This window comes from Lampetra planeri, chromosome 9, assembly GCF_965212315.1.
Source record: "Lampetra planeri chromosome 9, kcLamPlan1.2.h2, whole genome shotgun sequence".
NCBI classification, from domain to species: Eukaryota; Metazoa; Chordata; class Hyperoartia; order Petromyzontiformes; family Petromyzontidae; genus Lampetra; species Lampetra planeri.
Genome location: NC_136115.1, coordinates 4,992,315 through 5,017,187, shown reverse-complemented (window position 1 = coordinate 5,017,187; position 24,873 = coordinate 4,992,315). Strand labels below are relative to the sequence as shown.

At 44.9% G+C, this 24,873-nt stretch overlaps 2 protein-coding genes across 2 annotated transcripts in view; one reads left to right on the top strand and one right to left on the bottom strand.

The window, feature by feature from the left end:
* Window positions 1-11,211, bottom strand: part of NRAP (nebulin related anchoring protein) — a 60,857-nt gene extending 49,646 nt beyond the window's left edge. Inside the window, exons 1-5 of the mRNA XM_078597464.1 lie at window positions 10,541-11,211; window positions 8,343-8,437; window positions 7,165-7,252; window positions 2,339-2,443; window positions 144-242 (exon numbers count right to left, since the gene is read on the bottom strand). Of these exons, the coding sequence (XP_078453590.1) occupies window positions 144-242; window positions 2,339-2,443; window positions 7,165-7,252; window positions 8,343-8,437; window positions 10,541-10,609 (456 nt within the window). The 5' untranslated portion in view covers window positions 10,610-11,211. The remainder of the gene's footprint in view (window positions 1-143; window positions 243-2,338; window positions 2,444-7,164; window positions 7,253-8,342; window positions 8,438-10,540) is intronic.
* A 7,619-nt stretch (window positions 11,212-18,830) lies between these two features.
* On the top strand, window positions 18,831-23,965 carry LOC144720759 (uncharacterized). The gene is made up of 4 exons (XM_078597783.1): window positions 18,831-19,536; window positions 21,744-22,135; window positions 23,211-23,282; window positions 23,499-23,965. The coding sequence occupies exons 1-4, from the start codon at window positions 18,831-18,833 to the stop codon at window positions 23,499-23,501; spliced, it is 1,173 nt and encodes a 390-aa protein (XP_078453909.1). The 3' UTR covers window positions 23,502-23,965.
* Window positions 23,966-24,873: the final 908 nt, after the last annotated feature.

The following is a 24,873-nucleotide window of genomic DNA, read 5'->3' as shown; positions in this document are numbered from 1 at the left end:
TAAAACCAGCACGGCCGCAGAAAGATTTATATTCTAAAGCTCGGTGAATCCGCAACTGGGGTATTCCACCCGACACAGAATCTCGAGTTGACTGCACGACACGCGGGGGAGGTGTTGTAAGAGTGGAGCAAGGTTGTGATCACCTGCTCATATAGTTGTTCGCTCGCGGAGTTCCTGGCGATAACGTCGGGAGGGAGATGGTAGAACTCCTTCTGGGCGTCCCATGACTTTTTGTACTCCACCTGCAGCACAAACGCCACCTCGGTTACGAGCCATCAAGCTTCAGCAACACGGGCTTCGAGTACTTTCTACCTCAGGATGGAACATTTTTATTAACGTGGAGGGGTGTTTGTTAAAACGCAACAAATACAACGAGTGCACAATAACAGCACGATATATGAACGTTTTTTTATTATTATTTTATTTTTATTACACGCTTTTATTTAACTAACTCCGTCTGTTGTATCCTCAAAAATAAATCTTGTAACTAATTTTTTACCCATTTCCCAATGTGTTATCGACTGCAAACTTGAAATACATCTGTCATACTAATGACAACACTATATTCTATCAGAAAAATCCAAAACATATATTTTTTAACATTTTACACGCTTTTATTTAACTTACTCTGTGCGTTGTCGTATGCTAAAATATTGTAACTCAATTTCAACCGTATTTCCAATGTCCTATCGACTGCAAACTTGGTATAGCTATGTCATACTGATGACAATACTATATTCTATCATTGAAAATGAAATTTTTTTTGAAAAATCTTTTTTACGGCTCAAATTGTCCACGTTTACGGCACTAATTGTCGACGCTCAACTCGCGTTGCCTGTCAATCACCACGGTCCCTGACGTCACGGCAAGCCACGGGGAGTCACGCCGAGGGGCGGGGGATGTGGAAGGAGGGGAGGGGCGATGGAGGAAGGGGGCAGGGGGAAGGGCAGCTCGGACAGTACATTTCATTAAAGCGTGTTTTTTTTTTAAAGTATTTTTAAATATTTTATTTCTTCTCATTTTTCAAATCACGTTTGCGCAGGTCACACCAATGTGTGGGGCAGGCCACGTGCAGCCCCCTTTGCCCACGCACTGCTGGATGGAGGCCTTCACGCGATGTGCGGATTCTTGGGAGTTGGTAATAGCGGGAAGCATAGAAGTACAGCGCAACGCTGTGTTTGGATGCGATGCAGACCGCATCGGGCCCCACAGTACAATCAATGTGTGCGTGACCTGCCTGATGGGTCACAGTTGTTACAATGCAGTAGTGGATCGTCACAAGGGCTGTAGATGTACACATGTACATGCAACAAAGGCACTGGCAATTTCTGACTCAAAGGGATAAATATAATCGCACCTCGCTAACCTTGCTTGAGCATCGAAAATACTGGCTGAGGGTTGTGGAGGTTAGAGCTGGAGAGCCCCGATGGTTCATAAACTATAAATAAAGAAATACTATAAACACATTTTATTTCACCATGTAAGGCCCACTGAGCTATATAGCCCTCTTTCAGAAGCGACCTGGCCACAAATGATAGCTCAACGAAGTATTTTATCATGTTGAAAGTTAAAGTAGCAGCCAAATACTCGAAACGCATGTTTCTAGATGAGGAGGAAAACCCCGGAGGACCCGGAGAAAAATTCACGCGACCACGGCGAGAGAGAGACACGCAAACTACAACTATACAGCAGGCTCTAAGAAAAGCTGTCTCGGGTGTGGACCAATCAACTGCAAGGACAGTGCATATCATTATCAGAGTTGTTTCTTTTTGTTTGCATTTTGACTGCTTGTGTTGTGGTTATTGCAAACATGATGCCTTGTATAAAGGTGTCAGTTTTTGTACCAGTTGAAAGGGTAAAAACCTATTACTAGATTTTGCCACTGGTAAAGGAGGTCTCATAGAGTAGTATACAGCAGGGGTCAGGGTCAAGATCGAACCCACGACCTCCTGCATACCAGGCGAGGTAGTTAACATCTCGCCACCGCGGCGCCCATAGACGTGAAACCATATACACACTGTCATTCAATTATAACAATGGACTGTGTTGCACTGCCCCTTTGCTGACCGCAGCCTATAACAACCTGTTCGTGCAAGGTGATCACGCATCCAAGTGCTATCCAGGCTTAAATCCCTGCTTAGCTTTCCAGATCTTCCAAAACGGCACATTATAACCTGGTGATTTGGTCATAACCATCATGGGAGAGAGAGAGAGAGACACGCAAACTCTCAATATACAACAGGCGTCAGGGGTCGGGATCGGAACCCACGACTTCGTGCGTAACCAGGCAGGCGAGGGAGATGCGAGCAGGGACCGGGGTGGGTGGGCCCTACGTTACCTGGCTGGAGAGGTGAGCCACTTGTCGGATGTGTTCCATCTCGCGCGACTGCATGTCCCAGTGGTACTCGGTGCGGAACTTCTCGCTCGCCTCGCGGTATTTGTTCTGCGCGCACAACGAGGATGGGACGCCCTGGTCATGGCGAGCTTCGGGATCGGCTCCGGTGTGTGTGTGCACGTAGCTGTATCATTGTACGTGCTGTGTGTGTGCAGCGTGCACGTGGTTGTATCCTTGTACGTGCTGTGTGGGTGTTTAAACTTCTTTCGCGCCGTACGTAACCGGCCCGCGCTAATCGGAGGCGTGGGGAAAGGACAACACATCTGAACACAAAAAAAATTCTAAAGAAAATGAGTTTTTCATGTAGTATCGTGCAGTGTACAGTATTGTAGTGTAGAGTGTAGTGTATTGTGGTGTATAGTGTAGTGTATTGCGGTGTGTCGTTGAGTGTGTGGTGTAGTATGTATGTTGAACTTATGTCGCGCCCTATGTAGCCATAGGATCGGCGTCAATCGCTTCCGAACGCCGTCGAACCAAAGTTGAAAGCGCGTGTGCATTAGATCGGAAGTGCGTGCGGCTCTGTGAAGGGCTGCTGCTGCTGCTTCGTCACGTTCTTGATCAAGGACCGCCGTCCCGTATTCACCGCATCGCATCGCCTCTTGAAATGTTGAGTTTGTTTTTTACATATACCCCAACAAAAATGTCGAGTTATTTTCGTTGCCGACTCCCCCCACCCCCGTCCCTCTGTCCGTGACAGGAAGACGCAACGTTGCAAGCACCCTGCGCTCGAGCCTAGAGGGTGAGTTCAGTGGCCGTTAGGGACTATCCCTGTTGAAGACCGGACAAATCCATCAGATTGTAGGTGTCTCACACTTGGAGGTGTGGAGCGAAACGACTACAGGCACTGCATTTGCGAGAATGCAAATGCATGTCACACTCACGGATACCCATGGGATATATGAAAACACAACGTAGCTGTCGACCCATACGGTTTTATCCCCGTATTCCTGTACAGGGAAACTGAGTTTTCAGGTCCAGACAGCGCACAGCCATTTCAATACGGGTAATTAAATAAAAGTGTCTATTTGTTTGTGTTTCTCCCTTGTGATGGGACTCTGTAGGGTGAACGTTGAGATGTATAAGGGGTACGGGGTGACCAATAAGGTCTGAATTGTTCTGTAGTAAGTAAGGTAGGGCACTGATAAGGGGTGGACAGGAATGACATAACAATTACCCGTCGGCCTCCTTACTCCTAATTAAATACAACACTTCCAAAGTTAAACACACATACTGGAAAGTGTTGCAGAATCCATGCGTTACACATTATACTTTTTTTTCCTAATGTGTTATTGTTTACGCCGTAGCAGACAGATACGGACATAAGTCTGTCCGTGCTACACGCATGCATAAAGCTATGCGTTAATTAAGTAGCGTGCCGCTAATAACTGCTAGTTGGGGGGGGGGGCACAGAGGTTAGCACACTGCACAGTGAGCTCAGCAACTTGAGTTCAATTCCCAGCCATGGCTAACACCAGTACCGACTGATGTGTGGGCCATCATTACCATCCGGCACTGACCAGCGTGGTGAGGAAAGTTCGAACAACTTCTATGATCGACTCGGGAATGGACGACCTTCATCCAGCAGTGGATTGACAAAGGGCTGTAAGTTATAGTTTATTGTGACTGAAATGTGCTGTAAACGTAAGTGGATTTACATTCGGAATGGAACGATTCAACACCCCAGGGTGTGTGTATGATTTTCCAGAATTCAAATCCGCGATTAAAAACGAGAATATTTATTTTCGCCTCTCTTTATCGCTTCCTTCACATTGTTAATGTTTTATTTTGTCTCGGTTGTGGTTTTGATTACTCACGAAGCCAAATTTTAACATTAGCGTCTCATTTGCATGAACGGCATAGAATCACATATTGGAACCTCCTTTTCCAGTAGCAAAATATGATCATTGGTTTTTTACCCTTTTATCTGGCAACAAAACTGACACCTTTTTTTACAAGGAGTCATGTTTGCATTGACCACAATACCTGCGGTCGGAATGCAAACAAAAACACAACTCTGATAATGTATGCACTGTCCTTGAAATTGATTGGTCCACACCCGAGACAGCTTTTCTTAGAGCCTAGTCTCACATGGTGTTGGACCAGATGACTGGGAGCTTGAGAATATATTTCAATCTCTGAATCGACTAAGTTGCACTCTTTATTTCCAATATCAGAACAAGCTCCCAGTCACGCCCAGCTTAATTCCGGGTGCAAAATTGCGTCCGTTCAAAATAAAATCGACTTAGAGAGCGGGGGGGGGAAGTAAACCTCAGAATGTTAACAAAATAATCTCAAGAGCTGTCACTGGATCCCACGGGAGCTCAATGCGTCCTTCTCGCCGTAAACAGCTTCGGCTTCAGCAGCAGCAGCAGGAGTGGCAGAGACAGCTGGGACCGTGCACGCAGCGTCTCTCTCCTGCCAGCCAGCCAGCCACACTTCGCGTGGACTCAAGGTGGCACCTAGCCCGGCACAAGCTCAGTACCTGCCACTTGTTAGTGGCGAACGGCGGTTGTTGTTGTTGTTCGTGTTGTGTCAGCGGTGGTCAGCACACACCGGTGCTGAGAACCAGAGGTGGGACAAAGTCATTGTTATGCAAGTCCAAGTCGAGTCGCAAGTCATCAAATTCATGACTCGAGTCTGACTCGAGTCCAAGTCACATGACTCGAGTCCACACCTCTGCTGAGAACCCAGGGGTAGTGAGTGGTTAGCGTGCGCCGCTACCAACCCGGCAACCTGGGTTCGATTCCTGGCCAAGGCTCGCATCAGTGTCCAGTGATATTTGAACCGGTCCTGGGCTTCCCCTATGTCGACCCGGCCATAAATTACGACCTGATGCGGTGTGAGTGTGTTAGAACATCAGCGCGCTGGGCAGATAAAGGCATCTTAGGTGTGATTCTCACCCCAAAATCCCCTTGCACGCTCTTCCGACCTTCATAGGTGCTCGCTAACGGCACTTGTCCCCACAGTCTATGTAGGCTATATAGGGGGGTCTTTGCCCTTTGCCTACGTGAATGTAACTTAGTCTGTGCTTGTTTACTGCTGTGTTGTTGTTGTTTACGTGTACATGCGTCGTTTGTTTGTCCATAGGCGCGGGCCCAGAACTGGATTCAGACATCAGTCGGCACTGATATTAGCCGTGACCAGGAATGGAATCCAGATAGCTGGGTTTGCAGCGCAATTTGCTAGCCACTACTGTCTAGTACACTACACTATACACTAATATACACTAGTGCTGTACTAGTGACGAATTGGCACGTTCTGTTTACGTGACAAACCTTACTAATTGGCTGTGTCGGGTGGTGGCGGGTTTAACGACACATTTATATATACGCGATCTAACCCCCCCCCCCCCCCAAAAAAAAAAACTGTATTAAACTGTGTACATGTACACGTGTGTGTGTGTGCCGAAGCAGCCTTCATTGGTGCCCGCTAACAGCACTTGCGCGATAAGCACGGCGAGGCTATACGGGGGATCTTTGCCATTGTGCGCTAATGGGGCCCTGCTAATGGTGGGTGGACAGGTCACGCCACTTGAGCTTCGCCCAGAATAACCTGTCACCTCATCCGCGGCTCCACACGTCCACGAGGCCACAACAACAGCTTCACTGTTATCCATGTGACGCCTCGGTTTGGAATCTCATATCGAGTCTCACTCGTGCTGAAATAGGGACTCACTCACGCTTCAAGCACACGGCCAGAAGGAGCAAACGGCATGCGCACTGAAGCACGGCATTTAATGCTGCTCTAACTTAACATTAGATCAGACTGATTAAATCCACAATGCCGTAATGGCAATGCGATCTCCTCTGCCTTTGGCCGCATCGACTGGATTGCGAACGATCCGATCAGATCTCAGCACTTTGTCCAGGTTGAGCCCTGGATGAGTGCTGGGCTCAACAAGTGTTACAGGCTGCCGCCGTGCTAAGCTGTGGCCAGCAGAGGGCAGTGGAGCACAATCTATTGGTTGTGTTCTGTTTATATGGCCCCATATGTACACTCCTTGTCTTCACCAATCCCTTGCTGAAGTTTAGTCCAATAGCCCCCCACGTTCCACGCAGCACGGTGGAGGCCCAGTGATTGATTGTACAGTTCAATAATTAAATGAATTCATCCAGGAAAGCCTCACTGACCCACATTTTCAGGAGGTGTCCTGCTTTGGGCCCTGTATTGATCAGACACAGGCGAGCATGGTCACAGTTTGGACGGTTCGATCACAGTTTGGAAGGTTGCCAACCATAGGGGCTAAGCAACAACGTCCAGGAACTAGTACCCAGGCCCAAGCTCCTGGGATGTAGCGATGAGGTCAGGTCAGTGTCGCGATGAGGTCAAATCGATGTAGCGTTGGGGTCGAGTGGATGTAGCTTTGAGGTCAAGTCGATGTAGCAATGAGATCGAGTCGATGTAGCCATGAGGTCAGGTCGATGTAGCTTTGAGGTCAAGTCGATGTAGCAATGAGGTCGAGTGGATGTAGCGATGTGGTCGAGTCGATGTAGTGATGGGGTCAAGTTGATGTAGTGATGAGGTTGATTCGATGTAGCAACGAGGTCAAGTTGATGTAGCGATGAGGTTAAGTCGATGTAGCAATGAGATCGAGTGGATGTAGCGATGGGGTCGAGTGGATGTAGCGATGAGGTCGAGTGGATGTAGCCATGAGGTCAGGTCGATGTAGCGATGAGGTCGAGTGGATGTAGCGATGGGGTCGAGTGGATGTAGCGATGAGGTCGAGTGGATGTATCGATGAGATCGAGTGGATGTAGCGATGGGCTCACCTCGCTGGCATTGACGCTCTGCTGCTTCACGTTGAGATTGAGAGGAGTTTCCAGCACGCTCGTGAACTTGTTGGGTTTGGGACAGTGCCTGCGCAACCAAAGCAATGAAGCGTGAGTTCTAGACATCAATAAACCAGGCACACGTGCAATAACACACTTAGTTTACAGGTGGACGACATTCCGTAGAAGTGCACTTCTTGGATTACACCAAAGACTTGTTGGGAAGAGACAGTTTTGCATAATTACTCTTTGGTTCTTTCGGTAAAGTCACGTGGAAAGAAATGTAATTTAATAATAATAGAATACGACGTTTCGATTACAACACAAGCAACCATCATCAGGCACAAATGAATGAGAAAACAAACAAAGCAAACTTGGAAATATAATGCAATACAACACAGAGAGTCGGCTAACACAACAGTCAACACCCGACCTGGTTGATTACGTTCTTCCAAAGATTGCTAAATTTGAGAGAGAGACAAAACATAGACACGTAGACACACAGACACACAAGCAGAGACTCACACAGCGACACACAGAGAGAGACACACACACATAGGCACACATTTTCTGTGTGTCTATGTTTTGTCTCTCTCTCAAATCCAGCAATCTTTGGAAGAACGTAATAAACCAGGTGGGGTGTTGACTGTTGTGTTGGCCGACTCTCTGTGTTGTATTTCATTATATTTCCAAGTTTACGATGTTTGTTTTCTCATTCAAATGTTAAACCGCCTGTTTGTGCGATTAATGTTCTTCCGGAATCTTCCAGTCATAGTCCATGGGCCTGAGCATAAATCGGAACCTCCTAAGGTGCCTATTTATTTATATGGCTAATAAGAATGGACTATTGTATAATCCGCTCATTTCAAATGGTCATCAGGTCATGGAAAGATAAAGAAACTGGAACCACAAATGTTATGCCACCTCAGGTGGAACCGAGAAGTGAAATATCTCGTCTGGGCTCATGGGATTATTCATGGATTTGTTTTTAACAACGTCATGTTGTGAACACATGTCCATCACCGTACACTGCCAATTATGATCAAGTGTAAATAAGACACGATAGTATGTCCTGTTGTAGTGCATGTGGTTCCTCCTTGGCTTCCTTAAATCTTATGCAGAATAGACATATAGCATCAAAGTGAAATACAACAGATGTCACAGATGTTCAAGCTCACGCATGGCAGTATGGTCGCTTCTCGAAGCTTTTGAAGTTGTTGACTGTGAGCACCGTTTCACACTCCTCGCAGTAGAAACACATCTTGTGCCATGTCTGTCAGGACAGAAAGCAAAATACATTTTACAAGTGCACATTATCCATGAACACAATCAGGCCAAGTTTCAAGAATAGCAGAATTTTTGTACTAGGCTATGTAGTTTATTTTTAGGAATGTTTCTCACTGCAAAGTTCTGAATAACTTTAACCAGACCAGTGGCATCGTGTGGTTGGAATGGGCCCTGATGCAAACATTTAATGGGGCCCACTGGCGCCTGGGCCCTCTTGGTTCGGAGGGCCGCTACTGTCCACTAGAATAGCGACACCACTGAACCAAACCTGGATTTGTGACACATGTGCCACTGAAACATGGATGATTTCATACATGGTAGACCTATCATTCACCACGAATGATTCACCACGAATGATAGGTCACCAGATTATAATATCCAAGATTTAATTTTAAATACAAACGCCATTAATGTGTTGCAACTACTGGTATAACAGATGTGGATTCACCACTTGACGAATGATAGGTCACCAGATTATAATATCCAAGATTTAATTTTAAATACAAACGCCATTAATGTGTTGCAACTACTGGTATAACAGATGTGGATTTACCACTTGACGAATGATAGGTCACCAGATTATAATATCCAATATTTAATTTTAAATACAAACGCCATTAATGTGTTACAACTACTGGTATAACAGATGTGGATTCACCACTTGACGAATGATAGGTCACCAGATTATAATATCCAAGATTTAATTTTAAATACAAACGCCATTAATGTTTTACAACTACTGGTATAACAGATGTGGATTCACCACTTGACGAATGATAGGTCACCAGATTATAATATCCAATATTTAATTTTAAATACAAACGCCATTAATGTGTTGCAACTACTGGTATCACAGATGTGGGTGTAACAATGTGTCGAGTAATTTGATTAACATTGATTCTCAATCTCGCAAAACATGCATCGAATCATGTTTGTAAGAATTGTTTTTTGGATTTATATACAGTGTTGTAGGTAATGGGTTCGTGTGATGATCCCGCAGTCACTAGAGGCCGCTACATTCCCCACAATGTAAAAAAATACATTATTAATTCAAATCTCAACCGTAAATCATCACAATTCATCTAATAGCCGTGGAACAATCAACCGTTGCACCTCTAAATATTGGTATTACCGTACGGTACTTATATTTCCTTTTGTACTCTGATGTATTCACATGTGGAACTTATAGAAATGGGACACATTGGCTGTATTTGATTAATGTAGTGCATTTGATAAGCTAATCTTAGCACGTTCTTAAATGGGATAAGAAACAAACGGAATATATTTCTAACCAACAATGTGAATACACTTAAATATAAGTAGAGTATGTTTTAGGCTGATAATATGCACTTGTGTTACAGAAAATAAAATTTTGTATTTAAATATCCTGTACAATATTAACATTTTGTCACAGCTTTAACATATTAAATTCTAAATATTAACACCACAGGCACCTCCGAAAAGTATAATCACTTCTATTACCGTGTTTTATAGCCAAAAATAATAGCAGCTATGCGACATGCTTTACTGTCAAAACAAAACTTTCCCAAATTTCTCATTCCCATCAACCGTTGCTCTCCGTGGCATCCAATTTACACAACGATTTGTACAAAAACATGACTGAACAAGACTTTCCAATGTATTGTAAGATGTTCCGCATGTTATGGTGAGATGTTATCTCCCTCGCCTGATAACGCAGGAGGTCACGAGTTCGACTCTGACCCTGACGCCTGTATATTTGGAGTTTGTGTGTTCTCCCTCCCCATGGTCACGTTGACTTTTCTCCGGTTTTGCATTCCACATTTAGAAACATGCGTTTACATTATTTTGATAGTATAAATCCCCACATTTGATATAAGCCACTTCGATTAGTTATCACGTGTGACCAGGTCGCCTCTAAAAAGAGATCATAGCTCAATGGGCTATACTTGGTAAAATAAAATAGCAATTGTACGTGTGTTGAACTTCTTTCGAACCGACCGTGCTAATCGGAGGCACTAATAGTTAGTGCGACTTATCCCACATAACTTGAGATATAACATCAGCCGTTTGTCTTATTTTTTTAAAAGAATAGAAAAGAAAATCTTACCTGGCCCAGGCAGTCAAGTTTTTCCAGTGGGTAAACTGGGTGCTGGCATCGTGCACACGGCTTGTTCATCTTGAAATCTCAGGCAAGAGTACGAAACACTCAAAACTCACCGCTATCTCTTCCACACTCAACGCACACGCTCAGATCCAATCTACTACTCACGCTCGCTTCCCAACTGCCCGTTTTCTCTCTCGCTGCCTCTGCTTGTCGGTGGCTATTTTCAGGGCATCATGTCGCCCGGCTAATCTTAGCCCAGCCGGGAATGTGCACTGCCCAATAATACCAAGTTGCCGTCAGAGGTCAGAAATTAAATATTGCTGCAACCTATCTCAATGTACAGTCGTTTTTTTTGTTGTTGTCAATTTCCTAAGCATTCTGTGAACAATAATCAGTCGCGTATTTTAAGCAAGTGTGCATTATGTTGATTCTGACCGAATATGGTGTGTGAAACTTTTCTCCGTAGTTGGCATGGTCTTTTTTTGGGAAGCTGAACAGATTTGGTCTATTTCAATCCAATCATGCGCTCTTGCTGCTATATTAAATTGAAACGTGTGTTCAAACACACTTTGTAATTATAGCATGCAGATGGCTGCTAATATCTCATTCAAGAAGTTTTTCCAAACAACTGCAAAATGGTACATGTCCTTCCATCAACACCGATGAGTTACAAATCTATATTCAGTTCTGTATTATTAACTACAACATTCATCATATAATCATTATTTTCATCAGCCAGGATCTACCCACTGCTGGATGAAAGTCTTCGACAGCTTTCGCCATCGTTCATGGTGCTGTGAAGAAAGAATCCATCTCAGCTGCTGCTTATGGGCTGATCTCATCGCTCCATCTCCGCGGTGGACGTAACCCTCAAACGCGTTCCCTCCTTTTGCTGTCACTCTGTCGTGAGTCTCAACCAGAGGTCGCAAACGGGTTTGATTCCTTACCCGTACCCGTACCCGGCCGTACTAGGGTCGTAAACGGGTACCCGTACCCGTACCCGGCCGTACCCGTACCCTACCCGTACCCGGCCGGGTACGGGTAGGGTACGGGTATCGGGTACCTGATTGCGACCTCTGGGATGAAGCCATGTTGCAGGCGCGGATGGGTTGAGTCTAGGAACTTGAATTGTGAGAAGAGACAAGACGTTGGGAAATGAGTGACAAACGGTTACTCACCAGTGACTCACGGTCTACCCGTACCCGTACCCGGCCGCACCAGGGTCGCAAACGGGTACCCGTACCCGGCCGGGTACGGGTAGCCGGGTATCGGGTAGGGTACGGGTATCGGGTACCCGGTTGCGACCTCTGGTCTCAACTACCGGACATCGTCACTTCCAGTGACATCTCCTGCCCAGGCCCACTCACTTCTCATAACTGGCAATATGGTGTCTCTGTTGACTTAAGACAAAGATCTCCCGTATAGCCTTGGCAGACTGGGGTGTGATCGTGGAACGGATAAGCGCGCTGCGCTCCGAACCCGGTGACCCGATTCCCGCTCACGGACAACACCAGTCACGGTAAACTGAATAGGTCCTGGGTTTCCCCTAGGTCTACTCAGCCTCAAATGAGTACCTGGTGCGATATGTAAACATCGTCACTGCAGAGACAAAGGCGGCCGGGCGTGGTGCTGACCACCGATCCCCTCGTGTGCCGTGTCGGCCTTCATAGGTGTTCGCTGACAGCACTTGCCCCAACAGTCTGTTAAGGCTATACGGGATATTTTTATCTTTGTCTATATACATGTGTTCTCTAATCCTTGTCCCTCTTCTTGTATCCATGTGTAATTCCAAATCTATGTTTCCCAACGCTTGCCTACACACTTTTCATTTTTTGTTAAATTGTATTGGTTCATGTTTTGTTTCTGCTCCGATGTCATCGCAGGTGATATCGTTGCAAACGTAGTTATTTAGGTACATTGGTATGTTGATTTTCATTTTTAAGTTCAGTTTTCCAAAAACGCTCAAACCTGCTCATGTCTGCATAATTATCATGTTAAGTCGTCCACCGTCAATCAATGACGTGGGTCGGCACACTCTGGTGTGTATTACAGTTGTGTCACTCCGGCAGATGTTCTCAATTGTCTAGCGAACCTCTTGTCTGTGACTCTTCGTTTGTTGACTTTTATTCTGAGCCTCGCTGTAAGCCTCCTTCATGTACAGTACTTTCTAGACATTATTTTAATGATTCTCATATTGTAGAATGGAAATAATAAAAATAAAACATAATAAAATAATTCTCACAGAATTATTCTCACAGAATTATTTTATTATGTTTTATTTTTATTATTTCCATTCTACGTGACTTTACTGAAAGAACCAAGAAGATGAATCCCTGCAGTCACGAAAGCTTTAAATCGAACAAAATAATATCATATTGTATTTTGTTACTTTCTTCATTCAATCTCATTGTTGAGGTTACTTTTTGTTAACTTATAATTTTTTTATAATTTTTAAATATTGTTTTCTTTAGGTGACAAGAATCAAAGGCTCGATTGAAGTCTACAAAACAAATTAAAATATCATCTGCACATTCTCAGCTCTTCTCTATTTTCTCCCGGATAGTAAACTAAAATCACTGCAAACACTTATTCTCTAAGTGCTTAGTGGTTTTCCCTTTACACATATGCCTGCTCATCCTCATAAGCTACATACTTTCCCTCGAGTGCCCAGTGTTGTGAGATGCAGTCTGCATGAATGATGCTATTTAAAAACACGTATTAAGGAAGCCTATCACTCAAACCTTATCATCGATCAGGGTGCATGTTATCTTTTGTGAGGTGTGATTAAATTAAGGGGAGAAGAGGGCAAAGGGAGATGGCATGGAATGACCATGGAAGTCTTCACATGGAAATGTCATGGTAGAATAATTCCATGGAAATTCCAAAACTTTCAATGGGAATTCACATTAAACCTGTTGGTAAAGTGAACTCGTCTGACAATGGACGCGGTGAATTCTCTATGTCACTCAACGACCCCTGATGCATATTTTATAGGGGGCCCGAGTAGGTAACAGCGAAGCCCTGCAATGTCTTGCTAACTCCACTACTTTGCATAAGGGCTTCCACTAGAGGGAGCTTGAGTAATCGACTAAAGAAAATGTAGTCGATTTTCATTTTTATTTGATTTAATCGACAATCGGACGAGTGACCCCGTCTTTACCTACTCATGGGATTTTCTACAAAACGCGATTTTCTAAAGTAGCTGTGGCTGTGCACTGAATCAATCAAACAAAGCAAAGCAAACAAATGTTTGATAATGATTTGCTTGACTTTCGGGCACAGAGAGCCACAGGAAGCCACAAGTTCCATTGCCACCAACTGCCAACCCACAAGACCACAGACTTAAACGAGCTGCCACACACAAGCATTGCGTAATGCAGTTAGTTGTATATCGTTACTGTCACATAGTGGGATATGGTTCATACGCATCCCCCACACATACATTTTAAACGGGTTCGTTGTGATGAATAAGGGTGGTCAGTGTCGTGCCATAAACACACTGGTTTAAGAAACAAACACTTCAATAATTACAGGTTTAAGAAACAGGTCCAAAGCTCTACATGAAAGACAATCCACGTTTTCAGCAGCTGTGAAACTTAAGTCACAGAAAAGGGCACATACTTTTGAGCTCACCCAGCCCCATGAATATTCTAGAATATTCTGGTTTGGTGACGTACGGTCCACGCAGATAGTTTAGTGCCAAGGCACACTGATCTGTAAGGTCAAGTGTGAGTACTGTACAGACTTGTTTTGTTTGCAGAGATGAGTCTAAAATGTGATATGTGTGGAACTGGTTTTGTGTGTGTGTTTTCTTCACGTTAAACTGAGCGTACCTGTGAAATAATAGTCATCCCTATTCATGACCACCCACAGCAGTTTCATAGAGTTGGTGGGGGGTCAACTGCCGCATAGACCATTTTTCAGATTTTTGGTTTTACAAATGTTGAAATTGTATATAAAGTAATTGAAATGCTTTAGTACATCACATTTTCGATACATTTCACATGATATAATTGAAATCATGTATTGTATATGCAATGAATAGTTTCCCAAAATTAATCACTTCAATCTGACCCCTTCCGGAAAGTTTAATCTGGGTGCCTAACTGCGACCACTCAACACAGATTCAATCCCTGATCTTCTTAGGTTTTTTCGGTAAAGTCACGTAGAAAGTAAAATAAAATAAAAACAAAAATCACGACGTTTCGGAGGCAACGCAAGTCTCCGTCATCAGGTGGGACAGCTAATCTGGCTGTGACGGTCCCACCTGATGACGGAGACTTGTGTTGCCTCCGAAACGTCGTGATTTTTGTTTTTATTTTATTTTACTTTCTACGTGACTTTACCGAAAAAACCTAAGAAGATGATTCCTTGCAGTCACGAAAGCTTCAAATCTAGAATCAATCCCTGATATTTGTTATCGTCACGTGCTATGGTACAGTTTGAGGTTTATTCCGAATGTTTCCATTACTTTCATACAATTCTGCCTGCACAGAACAAGAAAACTACACGACTCCGTGCTTTGAACAAAATTCCATTTCCAATTGAACTGAGTTGACCTTTCCTGTTCAGTGTTCTTTTTCTCAGTTGGCTTACCTGGCCTATTATTAAGGTCATTTACCTGAAACAGATGTTTACCCAACGCATGAATATCATTCGCTAAGCAAACCGGATCCATTCTAATTGTTTATTACTCTTTAAACAATGTGTTTGTTAATGGACTTTACCCTCAAACAGAAACCCCTCCAAACACAAACAAGCCTGGTGGTTACCGCGCATCTAATCTCACGTATCAACACAGTCGTACAACTGGCATTGAGCAACCATCACGTGCAACATTTACACGCAGATTACAGAAAATTTAATAAACTTTTTATTGCGCGTTGCATTGAGTGAATTGAGATTAGATTGCCGTGGTATAACCTCATACCTGTCAACCCCTTATCAGTGCCCTACCTTACACAATTGGAACCTCATTTGCCAGTAAAAAATATAATTGGTTTTTTACCCTTTTATCTGGCAACAAAACTGACACCTTTTTTTACAAGGAGTCATGTTTGCATAGACCACAATACTTGCAGTCATAATGCAAACAAAAAACACAACTCTGATAATGTAGTCTCACATGGTGTTGGTGTTGGACCAGATGACGCCAAAAGGCGTCATCTGGTCCAACACCATGTGAGACTAGGCTCTAAGGAAAGCTGTCTCGGGTGTGGACCTTCAAGGACAGTGCATACATTATCAGAGTTGTGTTTTTTGTTTGCATTATGACTGCAGGTATTGTGGTCTATGCAAACACGACTCCTTGTATAAAAGGTGTCAGTTTTGTTGCCAGATAAAAGGGTAAAAAAACAATTATCAGTGCCCTACCTTATTACAAAAACCAGGACAGGAGGCACCTCTACCCAGAGGCAGGAAAATAAAAATGGTTCCAAGAGGTGTGTGCCACCACATCCACACGGCACACGCGGTAGCCCGCGCTGTTCCTCTCATCCAGTCCCCCATATGCTGTTAGTCATTCCTTTATTTTGGGCAATTCCGGTAATAACTTTCAGACATTATCATTTTCAAATGTTATTTTACACTTTTCGATTTAAAGCTTTCGTGACTGCAGGGATTCATCTTCTTGGTTCTTTCGGTGAAGTCACGTAGAATGGAAATAATGAAATAAAAAAATAATCATTAAATAAAACATGTTTTTTTTATTTTATTATTTACATTCTATGTGACTTTGCCGAAAGAACCAAGAAGATATTTTACACTTGTGAACTTCACACATACATACCTTTTCGATTTAAAGCTTTCGTGACTGCAGGGATTCATATTTTTGATTCTTTCGGTAAATTCACGTAGAAGGGAAATAATAAATAATAAAAATATAAAACAATAAAAATTCTCACGACGTTTCGACTGCAACACAAGCAATCATCGTCAGGTGTGAAATCCACAGCAAGAAAATTAGATTTCACACCTGATGACAATAGTTTAAAGCGATTTGAAGCATGTTTTATTTGGGGGGGGGGCAGAGCTTTGTGACGTCATATTTGAGGGGGGGGGGGGTCTGACTTTTTGTGACGCCGTGTGACGATGGGTGGGGGGGTAAAAAATCGTCCAAAATCGCGTGACGTCATTTATGGACGGCCCCTTATCTACATCGACCTCTGCTTTCACCACCATCTCAATTGTTGTTGTGACTCGCTGTCCCGCCCATGCTGTGGACATCTGTGAAAAAAACGAGCTTCATCACAAGCTCAACGTATTCCCTCTTCGGCCTTTTTTTTTATTCAATTAACAATGTCCGGTTCATCTCTTGCTGCAGTATTAACCAGTGTAGAATCAACTCTCGTTCATTTGCCGTTATCTCCGAAAACCGTGTGCGCGGACCTTAAGAAATGTAACGAGATCGAAAACGTGGGCCAATGACGTGCATGCCAACAGACAATGCGATACTGTCACGCCTCTGCGTTATCCACTGCTGGATGAAGGCCTCACCCCCCCCCCCCACTCCGTGTCAGTCATTGGGGGGCATGGTTTGACCATACTTCACCACCCTGGTCAGTTCGGTTTGGCGAAGAGGGCGGGAGTGGGTTGTGGGGGGGGGGGGAGTTTAGATATCACTCCAAATTAAAGAAAATATTTATTTTACTGGTAGGAACCCACTGGTTCCACCAGCCCACAGGGGATTATTGTGTCCGTCCGTCCGTCGTGCAGGGAGGGGCTGGGTGGGGCTGGGAGAGAAGGGTGGGGTGGGGAGGGTGGGGAGGGGAGGGTGGGGAGGGGCTGGGTGGGGAGGGTGGGAGGGGTGGGGCTGGGTGGGGAGGGGAGGGGCTGGTCACCCCGTGGTGCCCTTATAAAACTCAACGTTTAACCTCCTCACGCCGGCTTGTGCCCGCCCTCACAGTCGGGCATATTTGCGGAATACACCACGCCGCCGTTGACCCTGGCCATTGACCGAGCAACCCAACGTTCCTACCAGCTCCCTCCGCAGGAATGTGTTTTGTCACGTAAAGCCCACAGTGCGCTAACCACTGAGCCACCGCTCCTCCCGTGACGTCTAATCGATGTGCCAGGCACAATCGCCGCGGTGTAGGGGAATCTAACCTCACGCCCTTACGGAGAAGGGCCATTTGTACGAACCCGCCCCTTGTTTATGCGCATACTTGGTTTTCAATTTTTAAGGCCAACAGTGTCGTTGACGATTTTGTTAGAGCAATTGTTTACTACGCTCGTACAAACGCGCGTGCGGTGTTGGGGGAGTCTAATCCACTATGTGCATGCGGTGTGGAGAATCTAACCCACTATGCGCATGCGGTGTGGAGAATCTAATCCACTATGCGCATGCGGTGTGGAGAATCTAATCCACTATGCGCATGCGGTGTGGCGAATCTAATCCACTATGCGCATGCGGTGTGGAGAATCTAATCCACTATGCGCATGCGGTGTGGGGAATCTAATCCACTATGCGCATGCGGTGTGGAGAATCTAATCCACTATGCGCATGCGGTGTGGAGAATCTAATCCACTACGCGCAGGCGGTGTGGGGAATCTAACCCACTATGCGCATGCGGTGTGGAGAATCTAATCCACTATGCGCATGCGGTGTGCAGAATCTAATCCACTATGCGCATGCGGTGTGGAGAATCTAATCCACTATGCGCATGCGGTGTGGAGAATCTAATCCACTACGCGCAGGCGGTGTGGGGAATCTAACCCACTATGCGCATGCGGTGTGGAGAATCTAATCCACTATGCGCATGCGGTGTGGAGAATCTAATCCACTATGCGCATGCGGTGTGGAGAATCTAATCCACTATGCGCATGCGGTGTGGGGAATCTAATCCACTATGCGCATGCGGTGTGGAGAATCTAATCCACTATGCGCATGCGGTGTGGGGAATCTAATCCACTATGCGCATGCGGTGTGGAGAATCTAATCCACTATGCGCATGCGGTGTGGAGAATCTAATCCACTACGCGCAGGCGGTGTGGGGAATCTAACCCACTATGCGCATGCGGTGTGGGGAATCTAATCCACTATGCGTATGCGGTGTAGAGAATCTAATCCACTACGCGCGTAAGATGTGGGAAATCGAATCCACTATGCGCATGCGCTGTGGGTAATGTGGATGCGTCACGCGGATGTGACTCGCCGCGTGTCCGGGGCGGTGCGAGACGGACGGCAAGAGGACGACACGGACCGAGTTCACGCCACGTTACGGGGGTCACTCCGCCTTCTCGTCTCCACGTTAGAACGTCGCTTTCACCAACACCCCTCGTCTCCCCGCCCGCCATGAGGAGGGCTCGTTGTGTGTACGCGGCGCTCGCGCTCGCTCTGGTCGCTGCGCTGTGCGACGTTGCATTCGCTCTTTCGATACCAACCACCGAGACTGTTGATGTGAAATCCGAACAGACCAAGATTCTGGCAACCACCCAGGTCAATGATACGGCAACCACCAAGGAGAAGGGTGAGGAGGCAACCACCCAGGACAAGGGTGAGGCAACCACCCAGGGCAAGGGTGAGAAGGTAGACACCCAGGGCAAGGGTGAGGAGGCAGACACCCAGCGCAAGGGTGAGGCAACCACCCAGGGCAAGGGTGAGAAGGTAGACACCCAGGGCAAGGGTGAGGAGGCAGACACCCAGCGCAAGGGTGAGGCAACCACCCAGGGCAAGGGTGAGAAGGTAGACACCCAGGGCAAGGGTGAGGAGGCAGACACCCAGGGCAAGGGTGAGGCAACCACCCAGGGCAAGGGTGAGAAGGTAGACACCCAGGGCAAGGGTGAGGAGGCAGACACCCAGCGCAAGGGTGAGGCAACCACCCAGGGCAAGGGTGAGAAGGTAGACACCCAGGGCAAGGGTGAGGAGGCAGCCGCCCATGACAAGGATGAGGCAGCCGTCCAGGGCGGGGATGAGGCACCCACCCAGGCATCAACCCAGAAGACCGCCAAGCCAATATCTCCGACTGCAAACGTGCCGACGAAGCCATCGACTGTGGAAGGTGAGTTTAACTAAAGCCAGAAGTCACCATGCCTGCATGGGGTCACAATCGGGATATTTATGTACAACGGAGGGATCCGATGAGCTACGGACGGAGCTCTTGTATCACCGATGTCCATTCGATCGGCTTGCTCAGGAGGCCGTCTTTAACGTAGCTTCTATTTCTGCGCCTATTCATCATCGTCACAGCTCACGGCATCTTCCCAGCTCACCCTAATTGCATCTTCTTTTAGTTCTTAACACGAACCGACTCACAGCCGAGCTTGCCGTGAATCGAATCCCATCGAATGTAATCGAATACAGCGGCTTGACGAGGGGGCCCACACACCTTATGTGGAGCGTCGGTGGACGAAAGCGTGCCGTAAAATTTTGTGTATTTGTTTAAAAAAAAAGTGAGCAATGCATTTAGTTCGCGATAAATCATTTTATTTTGGGGGGGGGGCGGTGTGGTTAAATCGCGTAAAAATATAATTTTAGTCGCGAAAGCCTTACGTGTTAAACTGCGTTTTGGTGGCGAGGGAGGTGTAAATGCTTATTTTGGTACCACTGTTTTAGACGACGTTGCAATGGTGCTCGTCAATGACATTGCCACCGTAGAGAGTAACGGACACACACGCCGACGTGTTTGCTGGCTTTTTTGGAAAAAAAATATCTATCATCACCATTGGAACCTCGTTTGCCAGTAAAAAATACGATAATTGTTTTTTTACCCTTCTATCTGGCAACAAAACTGACACCTTTTTTACAAGGAGTCATGTTTGCATAGACCACAATACCTGCAGTCATAATGCTGGCAAATGAGGTTCCAATGGTTGTAAATGCTTACCCCGAACTCTCATACTCTGATGGTGCATTGTCTTTAAGTTGTGTGCCTTTTGGCGTCATCTGGTCCAACCCATGTGAGACTAGGCTCTAAGGAAAGCTGTCTCGGGTGTGGACCAATCAACTTCAAGGACAGTGCACATTATCAGAGTTATGTTTTTTGTTTGCATTATGACTGCAGGTGTTGTGGTCTATGCAAACATGACTACTTGTAAAAAAGGTGTCAGTTTTGTTGCCCGTATTTGAAAGCGGCACATTGAGCGGGGCCTTTTGGGGTCATATGCTGGGCCCCCCCACTGGGTTTGACCATCGCTTTCGTGGCAGCGGTGAGTGTGGCAAGGTGCCACTTGAGCTGACTTCTGGAAAGACGACGAGCTGTAGAGGAGTGGGCTTTCATTTGGTCTGCCCCCTGCTTCTCAGTACTTAATTTTACAGTTTACCTGCCTGTTTTCTCTCGCATACCTTGACATCCACAACACTTTTCCCCACATTTATACCACAAAGCTCGGTAAAAAAATGCATAATAATCGTGTATTGTTGTACACGTGTGTGTGTTTCCCCATGTTAGTTAGGACTTAAACGGTGGCTTGGTATGAGAATAGGTTTTCCCCTTTGTATTGCAACAAAACAGGTGTTAAGATGTTAAAACACCAAACTGAAACCTTTTACAAGGAATCATGTCTGCATTAACCACAATACTTGAGGTCAGAATGCAAACAAAAAAACATACTGTGATAATCTATGCATTGTCTTTGAAACAAATTGGTCCACACCAGAGACCGCTTTCTTTAGAGCCTAGTCTCAATAGGTGTTAGACCAGAGGACGCCAAAAGGCGTACAGCACAAAGACAATGCACTATCAGAGTAATGAGAGCTCGGGGTGAGCTGCTACATTATAACCTATTATGTTTTGGTACTGGCAAAGGAGGTCCCATAACGGTGGTTTGGGTGTTTTCGGTTAGTTTAGCGAGAGTACTTGCTGGCGTGCTGACGCAGTTATCAGCACGCTGTGCAAAGAACCAGACAAAGCCCCTAAGTTCGTTTCCTGCCCTCAGATACCATAAATGGCGAGTGAAATCTGAACTAGTCTTGGACTCTCCGCCACTTCAACAACTCGCACTAAACGGTGTGGTGAAATATGGTAAAACAACCCCCATTACCTGTGCAACGTGGGAGGGGGAGGCCTTCGGGCAGGAGAGGATTTCACAATAGGGCCGTCCATTTTTTACTACATTTTATAGATCAATTGTATTTTTCAAACGGTGTAGGCGTATTTCATATGTGCGCTTTAATTGGAAAATGAGCCAAGCTAAACACCATGTGTTTGTGCATTGTTAAACTGCTGTAGAGTACCATCTTTGATGTATTTTATTAACCACTTTTCAGGAAAAACAGAGCCAACGACGGCCAGTAAGCTGCCAACTACAGTCGCAACCTCTACATCTTCTCCATCGACCACCATCGTGGAAGAAGGCAACAACAGCATTGATGAACCACAAGAAGGAGAAGAAGCCAATGCGCCAGAAGATGACGATTACAACAACGTGGCAACTGACCAGGGTGACGATAATGATGACGAGGACGAGAATCCAAAGGATGCAGACGATGATGACGAGGACGCAAACCAACAAGATGCCGACGAATCATTGCAGGAAGTGAAACCGCGAATCGACATCTTGGCTGACGATGAAGAGGAGGACAGCCACTTCATCACGTACCTGGTGGTCGCTGCAGCCCTGGTTGCCGTGCTGTACATCGGCTACCACAACAAGCGCAAGGTGAGGCTAACGGATCACACCGTCGTAGTCCAAAAAAAATGCGTCCTCGGGTTACGTCTATCGTTCGCCACGACATCTGAAATTTCGCGCCTCCATGCCGGAAACTTCCTCAGGAACTGAATTCCAGAAGACTCACCCCCCCCCGCCCCCAGCGCCTAGAGTAGCGACACGCCAGACGTCAAGCTGAACAGCAACCCGAAAACATTGGAAGGTTGAACAGCACAATGGCACACTTGTTAACATTCTGCCAAAATCCACTGTTTTTGTCAAGTTGGTGATGTGAAACCGTGGTGTCGTGTAGGGTAGTGCCCTGTGATATGGATTGACAAATGGGCTGTAGATAGTAACAGTAAAATATGATTCATAATTCGTTTATTTCGGGTTAGATCGTGTCGGTATAATGTGCACGTGACAATTGATTTGCTTGCTTTTCAACATTCTGGTTAGCAGAAAGAACTATAATTTAGCATATTTGCCCACATGACAACTTGATTTGATTGTTTCTCTCGGATGGTGGAGAGTTATAGTTGAAACAATACATTATACCTACACGATCTAGCCAACATTAAACTACTGTATTCATGAAAACTAAATATTGGTCGTGAAAGCCAATATATAAAATGAATCGTAAAAAGTCAAGTTGGTGTCCTAAAAGCTAAGTCACGTGGATATAAATATTTTTTCCCAATTTGTTTTAATAGTAACTTAAATGAGCATGTGACCCAAACAGCAGATAACCCTTTGTCGATATGGGGCTGGGTTGTCTGACAATTTAAGCTTTGAGAAAATAAGACCTCCAAGTTGCAGTCAAGCATTCTGGTGATGCCATCCGTATATATTTGAATAAAAATGTGTCTATATCTTTCAATCACTAGATAACCTAACCATGGTTTTAAGGTGTTTTCCGAAAGAAAGATTGAAACACATCCAGACATCTGTGGAGACACACAGCCTAGATATTGGTGTTGTTTGGGGTGAATATGTTGACATATAGGATAAACATGTAGGCCCAAACAAATACAAGAGCCTCTGGGTCATGATGAAGTTTGTGATATTACATGTTTTTGTTTTACAGATCATGTCAAATTGCATTGGGAGAAAACCCTCCACTGGGCAGCGGACCAAATATCAGCGTCTGGATCAGAACGTGAGTGAAGCCATGCCATCGCTCAAACGGAGTCGGGACTTCAACATCTAACCATAGTATGTCATTGTATTGTGTGTGTGCATGCGCACCAGACTAGAGCGTCATGTTATTTTAAAGTCATAAACAGGACTTGTTTTTTTTTTACTTTTGCAGTACATTATTCTTGCAATGTGGTATCAGTTTTAGAAATTAAAATACCACACGTTTCTCTTTCAGTGATCGGAGCCTGTGAGTGCTGTGCAACCTTTGCACACAACAGCCAATGGAAACAATTCAAGCATCAATCCAATCATCCAGGTGTACGAGGAAAGGACATCAATAATGCTACAGCGTATGCACACATGAAAAAAATATATACATATTTAGTTAACAGGTACTGATTTATACTTCAATAGTTTGGGTTCTTTGGGATATGAAGACAATCCCCTTAAATAGTGTTTTTATTTTTCTTGCAACGTTGGCATTGTATATAGTGTGATGTGGTGCATAATAGTCCCAGACCTTCACAAATCAGATGAGATCTTTGGGAAAATTGCATTGGTTTGAATATGCAAAGTGAAGTTTAATCGGATATTAAACTTCGTTAAATAATGTCGATTCCTATGATCTGAATGCTTTTGTTTATCAGATTTTGTTAATTGGTGAATGTTATTGAGTACTGGTAATAAAATATGGTGGATTCATGTCTGACAAGTTTGTGTTCTATAACTTAAAAGGTGAAATGTTTGAAAAATCACGTCATGCAAACCAAGACAACAATTTTCTGCAATAGTAAGAAATTTATACATTTGTAATTTTTCCATAAAGTAAAATGAACATTGGTTGAATGCATTTTAATTGGTAGTCTACGCGAACTATTAAATCTGGAGTATATTTTTAGATAGTGGGTGCAATTCACGTAGAGTCTTGACTAAGGAGTCGTCAAGCCTGGCAGTGTTACATCTTGGCGGAGCCCGTGGAAATATGCATCAACTCTTCCATCACCTGCTTATCTGTTGCTTGTGTACATACTTTGGCACATCAATGTAAGTAGTATTATAAATGTCATAAATAATGCAAAGCCCTTAAGTCAATCCACTGATGGATAAATACTTAGCCTCATCAGTCCCATGGGGTTTGTCTAACCATACTTCATTATGCTGGTCGGTACTTGTTGGTGAAAGAGATGGGTGTCCCAGGATCGGGTCTAGTATCAATTGCGACTTGGCTTTTACCATGGCCAGCAATTGAACTCGGGTCGCCAGATTCATCGCACGCCACTAAACTGCTGGACCACCATTCCACCCCAGAATATATACTTTACGGACTACTTCAAATGTTAAGGTGCGTACTGAAAACAATCCGTGTCATTCCAGTACAACTCATTCAGGAGGTGGGAGATGACGTACGACACCCATATTTGGTATGACCCTTATTTTTGCCATAATGACAAGCGCTAGTGTCACACGGTGTTTAAGTTCAACTTTTAAACTGGATAGATCTGGACAGAAATGGAAGCACAGGCCAGTGCGAATTGATTTGGTGGTGAGTTAAATCTAGATTTGGTGGTGAGTGCCATAACTGCAAGGATATTCGGTAGACAAAAAGCAAG